Consider the following 11,437-nt stretch of genomic DNA (forward strand, 5'->3'; position numbering starts at 1 on the left):
GCTCTGCCACAACTTCCTTAAGTACCTTTGACAGTACAGGAAGAATAGGAATAGGGTGGTAGTTGTACGTCTTCAGGAGCTGTACTTCATGGATTGAGCATGCAGATTACAAATGTCTTTCACCCTAGAGCTTGACAATTTCTTGATTGTTTCTTAAATTTTTGCTTCATTTACCTCTTTAATGATGCCCTGATGAAGACTTGTTGGAGTTGAAACGCGCAGATATCCCTAATAATAAAGGATTTTCATTACATCAGAGTGCCTCGGATCCTCAGTTCTGACTGCCAAGTATACTATGAACAGTTTTTGATAGCTAACGGGCAAGTCATCGCTCCCTTTTTTAACACTATATCTTTGTCCACTTATCCTGAAGAGCACCTAAGCCTGGTGACAAAGTTTTGGATACTTTGACCCACCTTTTTTTCTATGTGTAGTCCCATTTTTTTCTATTAGTATTTTTATTTTTTGTGAAAATATGTTACATTTACCATCAGGAAGTTTTCAGTGAAATTCTACTGTTAATTTTGATCCTCAGTTGTTGTCATGGAAATCTATGAGCCGTTGTTGTGGCTGGAGCTGTGTGCAGTGTATCGAAATCATTTTTGTGTTTTGCAGGGGAGTCCACTATATGCTGCTTACCATATAGTAAATAGGGAGAAGGGAATGAGTGTGTGGTTTCGGACACAGCCATAGACAATATCTGGGTGAGCCACCCAGGTATATTTATAGCCCCCCATGTATCGCCGTCATGCCCATAATTATGGTTGTTTCGATATACTTCTTTGTCAATGTTAAGTCTTCACACATGCAGCTCATAGCTCACCTGCTGTCATAATGGACAATTTAATTAAAATTTTAAAAAGGTAAATGACATCGTTTTAGCGTCTTTATGCAATGTATTGTTGATGGATACGATAAAAAGAGCAGGAACACAGAGAGTTAAACATCCCTACCACCCAAACACAGTGTCAATCTGTGGAAAACACTGCATCACAATATCTTTTTACTGAAGAATCCAAAATACCCCTAAAAAGAAAAAGTGCAAGATTAATATATTTATTCACTGCAATTTAGTGTCACTTCTAACTCGTATCATGCTTCATCCTTTGACTTCTTTTCACAGCTGTCAGACATTATGCTTCATCTTTCATCCTGCTGTCACATCCACTTTGGCCAATTAACTTCCATTCACGATATCCCTCAGCCCTGTTACAAGCCCCATCGTGAGGAGGCATGAAGTGGTGATGCGATGAGTCATATTGTCAGGGAAATCTGTCCAGAGCGCCTCATGTTTTTACATTGAAAAATCAATATTCCTCACAAGCAACTTGATAATTGCGTCACACGAGTCAGGATGGCGGTAATTTACCATATTGATGTTTTGTCCCAACCTAATAAACACAATCCTTGAGCCATTTCAGTAATAAAATAATGAATTTGACTTTCACACACAACTGGCTCCCTTAAATCACAGCACAGAGACGGGAACTTGGCCATTTTTAACTTGAGCCTGCACTGCTGGTTGTTCAGAGACACTGCAATGTAATAAAACTCACGCCGACAACTTGTATAAAATACGATCCACTCAAATGTCGTCAATCACAGCTAAGCAGAAACAGCAGCTAACAGCAGATGAATTGACGGCTTCCTCTGCTGCCCACTGAGGATGTGGAAGGAAGGGGATGAAGTCTGGCTGGGGTACACAGAGTGCTGCAGGTGAGTGACAGCGTGCGTCACTGAGTGACAGACAACGACACTGACAGCGAGAGAGAGAGAGAGAGGGAGAGAAAAGAGGAGAGAGTATCCAGGTGGAGCCCATGGGAGATATTAAAGAGCAGCGGTGGTGACAAGAGCGTCAGGGTCATAACTCATTTCTTGTGTCCGCTGTGGTTTATGGACTGGGACAGAAACTGGATGACAGAAAGGAGAACACCCCCACTCACTGGCCTATGTCCTAGTACACAGAGCAAGCTGCTGACTGGGCACTTTGGGTCTGCTCAACTTCTCAACAAAAGGCCTGTTGTCTCCCCCCTCTTTCTATCACCCTCCTCTGTCCCCCTTTTTAAGAGAGAAATGAAGCCACTCAGGAACATAATGAGTCAGAGACAGGAGGGACAGAAAGATAAAAAGGGGAAAAAGTAAAGCATGAGAATAAGAAACCAAGACAACGAGAAAATGAAGTCAAACAGACAGCGGGAGAGGAGGATTGTGGACGTTGCATCCTGTCAGTGGGAATTGTGTTGCCCTACTCTCAGAGTGAGTTTAAATCACTGTAGCAGGCCTTTGAATGTGAAAAAGCACAGGGGGATGTGCAGGTACATCTCATCTTCTGCTGCTTCCTTGAGGTGGAATATTGTCTGTGCACACAACCCGAGGCATGAAATCAGCATGTTTGCAGCCGCCTGGATGTATGAAATTAACTCAATTCTGTTTAGAAATACCCTCATTTTGTGACAAAACTTCTGTCAAAGTCTGAGTGAATGTTCTGCTCTGAATCAGAGTTAGAGAATTTGTCAGCTGCGATCCCTCGGCACACGATGATGCACAAAACAGGCTAAATAATGGATGATGTGTTTGTAAGTTCTCCACAGCAAACGTGTTGGAGTTTGCCAGCAAAAACAGTAATAATTTACAGAGCCCTGGCTTTAAACAATCGAGTGCATCTGTACACTCTCCCTAGTGGGGTCAGGATGTCTCTTTGGTGTGCGGATGATTTAGCAAGTGTGCGTGTACGGAGGCTCAGCTGGCAAAGGAGAAGGCACGTCTGAGAACAAAAGCAGGCATGAGAGGACGACTTGAGAGCAGGTTGCTATCAGCGAGACTCATCACACACTCACATTCACCCCTTTTCACGCACCCTGTTGTCATTCGCAGCCACACAGGGGCTCTGACTGAAGATTTCCTCTCCTCTCTTGCTGCTTGCTTATGTGCTTTTTTTTTTTTTTTTTCAACCAGCCGCTTTGCTTTGCCTGGAGGTTCTCTGCGACTGGCTCGTCTCCGGTCTCCTGCAAGTGTGGTTAAAACGTGGTAATCGCATCAGCCGAATCACTAACACTAAAGATAATGAAAAGGCACATTTAAGAAAAATCAAAAAGGAAAGCCATGACACTAGAGTGGAAACAGAAGGAGTCTGAGAGTGTGGACTGTGAGGGAATGATAAAGCGTGTCTTCACAGAGAGAGGAGACAGAGCAGGGGCCTAATCCTCTGTTGAATATCCACAGGCTGACTCACTACTGGTGCTCACTCTTTGCTCGTGCAGGGCAGGTCAACTCTGAGGCCCGGTGTAGACAAGGTGTGTGAAGAAAATCCACATTGTCAAGTCAGGCTAAACTCAAGAGGGCAAACACAGTGGCTAGGTTTGCAGCTGCTTGCATGTAAACAACTCTAAGTGCAATACAGGATGATCCTGCAGCAGCAATACAAGGAAGTAATAAAGCTTAAAGAAGTGTTAGCAGATCCAGTCAGTGGAGCAGCAAGACACCAACTCAGCATTACCTGCTACGCTCTGCTTCCTCGTAGTACACAGAAACACGCTGCAACTTAAAAGGTGTAAACTATGGGGCACGGCATGTATTTAAGATGAAAAAAAAACATCCTTCTCAGTAAAAACCCATCTACGTCTGCAAACGCTGTACATGTAAACACGCCAAAGGGATGCTTTACTCTCTCTACTTTCAAATCTCAAGGCTCATCCTGCATTCAGGCCCTCGGGGTATGACGCCGGTTGTGAGTAAGCCACTGGCTTCAGTCATTCAGACAAAGCAAAACAGGCAAAACTAGACAAGGCTTTTACACTCAGATGCCCTTTGTTTCTGTGCAACTACAACAACATAAGCTCAAGTGGAGGCTGTTGCTGTGAGGACAAATCAAATCACAATAATGGATAAAGGCGCAGTTTAATATGCTGCATTAATGCACCGCTGCAGAAAAGGCTGATTGCAATGGTTATTTTGGGGATACCAGCATGAGGAGGTGAACTGAGGATTGCAAGCATGCATGAATAGGCTGCACACACAGACCGTTGCACAGGTCGATATGGACCAACATGTCACTCGTTGTCATGGAAACAAATCAGGCTACCTAATGTACCATAAGGATATCATGCCACTGAAAACAAATTGGAGCTCTTGAGGGATATCTGCACATTGATCTTGGATGTTTTGTTTAGATTTGATGCAATAATCACACCAAACGTGGAAAAACCAAATCCATGCCAGGGGCATGCAGTAATCTGTGCATTGCAAAGAGCATGTGAGGGCAGATTCACTCTGCATGTGGACAAATTAGTCCAAAAGATGTGCATTTACAGATGCATGCTTGTGCACTGTGTATTTATCACAGTAAGCAACCATATTACATTCAGTTATAAATGTGTAACCATGCTGTAAAGATAACGTGTGCAACCTTCACGTGAGCTTTCATTATGACTTGATAAAGATTTTAGTTAATATTAAATCAAGCTCAAAGCTTCTTGAGATCTCCACACATGGCTTTCTTGCGCCAGACCACCCAGATAGCAGCAACACACGCTGAGTGGTAACTCTGCACTGACTTACCCACTGTTTTTTAGTTACAAGTGTATCGTATTTACAAGTAGCCGTGGTTTCAGTTCTTACCGGTGGAGTGGTCCACAGGTCCACCGCCGTTGTTGCTGAACAGGGTAGTATACAGGTCAGGGTATGCCTTCTCCAGGGCCACACACAGGTCGAGGAAATGGTCGCTCTCCTTGTTCATCAGCATCTTCAAAAGGTGGTCCACTTTCTCGGCGCTGGACGAACAGTTCTGGTCCAGCTCGAACCTATCGAGCTGACTCAAGGTACCAGAGACTATGAGCAGCTCTATGACTCGGTCTGCATCTGTTATGGACTCCAGTAAGTTCTGGTGGCACTGGTCGAGCAACTCTTTGTGCTTTGGCTCCATTGCTATCCGCTGTAGTTCCGTAGCTTCCCAGCTAACCCCCAGACGGCCAAGTGGATGTAAAATCCTCAGCGATCAAAAGTACCGAGCGACTATTGAACTCAACTTATCGCGGCTTGCAGAAGTTAGCCGGAGCCACCTCGGCATTAGGTTGCACGGGAGATCAATTTTTATAGCATATTGAAAAAGGCACAAGAAGCCATATTTGTTGCCCAAGGCTGTTGACTGCACTAAACAGCGATACATTTTTCCATCTTACTCGTACGTGGCAGTTCAGGTCGGTTTTTGCTTCCCCTCAGTGTGAGCCTCAGCCGAACACATTGTCCTCTCCTCATGTATCATTTAATGCGCCCTTTGACGACTCAACTGCTGGGAAAACTCACGTAACTCCGCCGCTGATCCTCAGTTACACTGTATCCTCCGCCATGTCTGAGCAACTCAGCAGCTGCTGCCCGCTGTCAATCAACGTGCCGTTCACAGACCATATAAGGTAAAATAGGGCGGGCTTTTCCCAAAACACACCTATTTCTTCAATGGGCGTAAACATCAGCCCGTAGTACGTTGAACATCCCAGGCGGAAAAATGAGAATGGGGAAAATTTACATGAAAATATGAAGAGGTGTAAAAAATACAGCCACAGTGATAGAGGTAGGTCAGCAGTGACCATATCACTGGAATAAAGCTGAAAATAAGGGAAATATAGCAGTTAAACCCACTAAATTAACTTTAAAACTTAAAAGAATATTCTAGATATTTAGCCTTTTTAAAATTCTATTTTGTTATAATATAAATGATAAGAATACATTAAATAGAGGGTTTTTAAAGACTTTATAGCTGGTACCACAACAAAAATTAGCTTCAGCCACAGCAACTAGCCTAAGGTAGCATGATGCAAACTACAACCAATAAATGCATCCAGTAACATATAACACCTTTTTCGATAATGTCCTGCATTTTAAGGAGTTTATTTTTACATATCTATTTACATATTATATCTCTAGTGTATTTTATTGCCGATTATGATAGTTTTAAAAACTACATATCACTGTAAGACATTGAGCTCAGTTTTTGGTTGGTCTATCAAATTTCTTTGTGTCAGAGACCATGTTGACATTGAGCTTATATAAAAACAAAAGATGCTTGCATGAAATGCTAAATAAAATTTCTGAATATGTTTATTTTACATATTTACCCACATCCAGTGCATTCAGAAAGTATTTACAGACCCCCTTCACCTTTTTCAGTCATTATGTTGTGGCCTGATGCTACAGTAGTGAAGAAAAAAATATTTTATTCTCACAAATCTACATTCAGTACCTCTTAAAGATCAAGCGACAACAGACTAGTATTTGTTATAATTATTATTTTTTAAATGTATGTCCACCTATGGTAAAATTAATTGCCTGGACATGATTTGCAAAGGCACACACGTCTCTATAGAAAGCCTCACATCTTACAATCATAGAGCAAAAAAACAAGCCGTGTGTTCAAAGAAACTGCCTGCAGAGCTCAGACAAGATTTTTGAGGCACAGATCTTGGGAAGGCTACAACAAATGTCAATTTCCCTGAAGGTTTCCCCTCATGACAAAATGAAAAGGATTTTTTAATTAAATTTATTTTAAAATATATTATCAGAATAATTTATTAAAAAGGAAAAACTGAAATATCACCTTGCCATAAGTATTCAGACCCATTGCTGAAGCACCGTTGGTAGCAATTACAGCCCCGGGTCTTTTGTGAATAAGACAAACTTTGCACACCTGGATTGGGGGATTTTCCACCATTCTTTTTTGCAAACACTTTGGCTATCATGTGGAGATTTTTGCAAACTCAGTGGAGGCTTTTATGTGTTTTGCACTGAGGAGAGGCTTCTATCTAGCCACTCTGCCATAAGCCCAAATCAGTGCAGTGATGGTTCTCCTTCTGGGACTTTGTCTCACATCTACAGGATGTCTAGAGCTCAGTCAGAGTGACCATTGGGTTCTTGGCCACCTCTCGTACGAAGGACCTTTTCCTCCAGTTGCTCAGTTTGGCCAGATGACCAGCTCTTGGAAGACTCCTGGCTATGCCAAACCTGTTCCAACTGAGAATTATGGAGGCCACTGAGTCTCTTGGGAACCTTCAGTGCAACAGTTTTTTTGTAGCCTTCGTCAGATCTATGTCTTTCAACAATCCTGTCTTTGAGCTCTGCAGGCAGTTCCTTTAAACTCATGGCTTGGTTGTTGTTCTGATATATATTGTAAGATGTGAGGCCTTCTATAAAGAGGTGTGTGCCTTTCCAAGTCACGCCTAGCCCATGTATCTGTTGGTCGACACACGTTTAAATTAAATTCACTCATTAAGGGGTACTGAATGTAGATGAAAGAGAATAAAAATGATTTTTTTTACAGTAGCATCAGGTTGCAATGTGACAAAGTTGGAAAAAAGTGAAGGAGGACTGAATACTTTCTAAGTGTACTGTATATTTTGACGTTTTTGCTGATATTCAATATGCTGATATACTGATATTTCCAAATACATTTTGGTTAATAATGATATTAGGACCAATATATACATGCTTCTTTTATTTTAAATAACACCCAGTCTTTCTTGCACTTGAATTTACCTTATCTTATTAGGACAGTATAATTGTGCATATTTAGAAGCTGACATAAAACAAGACAAACATTTGATTCTACTGCAAATTATAAGTAATTTCTTGTGCAAAATATGATTTTTACAAAGAGTAAAGCCAGGCTTCATGTGCCCCTCTGAGAGCTACAATCAGCATGTATAGAAAGTGATCTCTCTAACAAACAAAATAAAAAGTAACCCTTTTCAAGGCATAGTAAGAAGACTAAGAAATTAGGATAATAAGGAAAAATCTTGCTTTAACCTGCACAAACTAATCCATTAGTGATATAAGCACGTCAAGGTCAATAATTAATGTATTAATTTTTAAAGTGTGATTAATTGCATGCTTTGTTGTCCCTTCTCAGCAGTCTTTGGTTCGGCCACAGTAACCTCTCCCTGCAGCCACAATGATGTATAAGTTCACCACCACTTCGTCTCATTTCCATTTTAAAAAAACTCACAGACAGCTCAGTGGACAAGTCAAAAGTCATCTGCACCTTGTGTAATCAAACATTTGCCTTTTAATTTTTCTCTTATTTCCTTTTCAATCCATAGAAAATCCATTTTGTCTGCGGTAAAGCTGCCATAATGCCATATTCTTCGATTTATCTTTCAAAATAAATTACCCTAAGTTTAAGACAGTGCAAAATTCCAAAATTAAATGTAAACAGTTTTCAGTGCAAATTAGTCAAATTTCAAAACGCAACAACTCTTAACGATTAAAAAGTTTGATTGTTTGACAGCCCTGTTATTCATGCATTCTGCAGATATATTGGCTATTCATATCTGCTGAAATTTTCTTATCTGCTGATAACTTTACTGCTACCATGCCAATAATATTGCCCATCCCTTATTCAAACCCTATCCAAAATACTTATTTATTTATTGTTAATTTATATTTATGTTTAAATCTGATCAATGTGATAAAACTTTCAACTTTCCCACTGCTCATACAATGAAATAATTGTTAGAAAGATTTCAGACTTGAGTGCCTGATAAATGAAGTACAATTAAGCCTTCATCATGACCTTTTAATTAAACACAAGATACATTAAATCAGCAAATCCCACAGCAGTGATTTTCCTCCCTGACTACTTTAGGTATTTCCTTCTAGATAAATTGTCAATGCAGTGATAGAAATATGAGGCTTTTATTGAGCTCTTGCATAATACCTCTGAAGTAGCCACAGGCTTGTGCTCTTTGTTTCTATATGCAGGCTGCACTGCAACCATTTTTAGCATCTGCTCCGTCTGTCCTCTGGATCCGATAGAAGAGGGCAGCTAGCCATATGTGAACATATAAGCAATATGTGAGAGTGACAAGAGAAATGTGTTATTGAGTAGGATTTGTGAGATACAACATGGTGATGATGGATGCACTCTCGCTTCCAGTCTGCAGCTGAATAAAGATTGTTGGCACAGAGGCAGGCGTCTGCAGGCATACCTCTCAAACCGTGACCTTATTCATGCATGCACTGAATCTCATTGTGACATCTACAACCCACTGCCTCTCTCCCTCTGTCTCTGTTTCTCTGCCATGCTGGCTCCATAGCTTGTGCAACTATGTGCTATCTCTCCTGATGAAAAATTAATTACAATTCATTCATATCAAAGGGATGCAGGTCCCCATAGCTGACACAGATTGGATGCTTGTGTCTGTACCCTACTTCTGAGCGGTGAATGCATTAGAATAGAAAAGACAGGCTGATGGGTTTTTTTTTTTCATCTTTTGGGTATAAGCAAGTTTATTATTTAGACAACAGGGGTGGTGTTCAGCTGTCTGATTGTTTACTGAAAAATTATTATACAGATTTGTTTATCAGACAGTCTGGATCAAGGCGGATAATAGCTTTATCTTTTATTGAAGAGGCTGTCAGCACGCATTTCCATCATTTATCCCGGTCTAATTGTCTCAAACTGAAAATTTTGTGGATTTTTGAGGCTTTTTTCTGTCTGAAAGGAGATCTAGCTAATGGAAAGCTGTCTTTGCAGAGATTTGCACAATAACTTCATCATCCACACACTCAATTTCAACTCACTCTTGAATACTGTGTATTTATTTGAACTCCATCTTGCATGAATACCGAGAAAAATAATTTCTAGGATGTTGAATAAACAGAAGAAACTGGCCAGCAGAGACATATTAGAAGAGGATATTTCTCTCCTTGATCCTCATGTTGGCACTTTTTGAAAGCAGAGGTGTCATTTCCCTACAACATCTCCGACTTTAATGCACTAAAAGAGGTTATTTAATGCCTTATTAAAGTTATTAAATGTGGAAATTTGTGGTTTTTAATTAACAGCACTTTACACAACCTTCAAAAAAATGCCTGCAACAGATGGGGGGTTTCTGATCATAATGACATCAAAAGTCATTGTTGGCAGACATGCTTATATAACTCATATAGTGTTGTCTAAATTTTCTTCCTCAAAACTGAACTCATCACATTTAACCATCATTAAAATTCTGGTTATTATAATCTAAACATCCATCTAAAGCCCTCAAGCCTTTCCTGCCATCTCTACTCAATTTCAACACTATTCCTCCTGCATGCCTGTTACCCAAGGGTCCCTCCTCCCCGACAGCACTGCAGACATGCTAGACTTTTTTTAATGTGGCCAAGGCAGCTTTATGGACGCCATTAATTCCACAGGCTCTCCCCTCCTCACTCTGTGGAGTTATTGATCGCAGTGCAGTTAACTCACACACACACTACCGGGGCCAGCTGAGCAAAGCCATGTCTTACAGTCAAGTGCATTCAGCGGTATTTTAAGTGAAGCCAACAGGATGTAATAAGGTATCAGGAGCTCCATGTGCACTCATGCACGGTGGCCTCATGCTCCTCCAGGGAAGAGAAAGTATGTTTCTGTATTGATTAAGCAAAATGCTGTGTATTTAAGAGTCAAAACCAATTTGTTTGGCACTGACTGTGCGATTTGTTTTTGAGTTGCCTTGAATTGTGAATTAATAGAGTGATTTAATTCCATCATGTAATGATTTATCCCTGCAGTTTAGAGTAAGAGGTTCTGTTTGTTATGAGTCACTCTTTTGCAGGAGTTGTTGAAGGCATCACTGCCCTCTACTGGAAAAAGAGACTCAACACTCCATGAAGAGACTGACAGTAGAGGCTAAAACATATTCAAAAGAAACTGATGTGAATTGCTGCATTTAAAGAAACATATGTATCTAAATAAGGCCTGGCCTTGTTTAGCTTATGGTATTTTTTAACAACTCCAATATATGAGATCTAGTTATTAAAAACAAGACTAATGCTGGAATACAGTTTTAATGAACATAAACATTTTTCTCCTTCAATGTACACTCTGCTCAAAAAGAATTGGAGCAGAGAGGCCATTTTCCTTTATTTTCTCTGTCAACTAAAAACATTTGGGTTTGACATCAAAAGATGAATACAAGACAAGAGATCAACATTTTAGCTTCTATTTCCTGGTATTTACATCTGGATCTGATACACAACTTAGAGGATAGCATAATTTTTAATGGAACACCAACTCTTTAGATGAGCAAAAGTACTATAACAGATAGACTTAAAATAGTTAAAAGTGAATAAGACTGAATATTTAGCAGCAAATCCTTTACTAGCACTAACTGCATCAACCATGTGACCCAGTGACATCACCAAAATTTTGCATTCTTCTTTTGTGATGCTGTTCCAGGCTTTCACCACAGCCTCTGTCTGTTGTTTGTTTTGGAGGGTTACTCCCTTCAGCCTCCTCTTTAGCAGGTAAACTGCTCTGTAGGGTTTAAGTCTGGAGATTGACTTGGCCAGTTTAAAACCTTCCACTTCTTACCCCTGATGAACTCCTTGTTGTTTTGCCAGTGTGTTTTAGGTCATTTTCTTTCTGCATGATGAGTGCTGCCAAAAGATTAAACTTTTAAATCAG

The 11,437-nt window shown here is 40.4% G+C and overlaps 1 protein-coding gene across 5 annotated transcripts in view; it reads right to left on the reverse strand.

Moving 5' to 3' along the window:
• dlg5a (discs, large homolog 5a (Drosophila)) overlaps positions 1 to 5,344 on the reverse strand; it is a 77,048-nt gene extending 71,704 nt beyond the window's left edge. For all 5 annotated transcript variants that reach the window (XM_041789332.1, XM_041789330.1, XM_041789331.1 and 2 more), the window contains exon 1: positions 4,618 to 5,344. In XM_041789332.1, coding sequence (XP_041645266.1) covers positions 4,618 to 4,921 — 304 coding nt within the window. In that variant the 5' untranslated portion in view covers positions 4,922 to 5,344. The remainder of the gene's footprint in view (positions 1 to 4,617) is intronic.
• Positions 5,345 to 11,437: the final 6,093 nt, after the last annotated feature.

The sequence above is a fragment of the Cheilinus undulatus genome, linkage group 6, assembly GCF_018320785.1.
Source record: "Cheilinus undulatus linkage group 6, ASM1832078v1, whole genome shotgun sequence".
Classification (NCBI taxonomy): domain Eukaryota; kingdom Metazoa; phylum Chordata; class Actinopteri; order Labriformes; family Labridae; genus Cheilinus; species Cheilinus undulatus.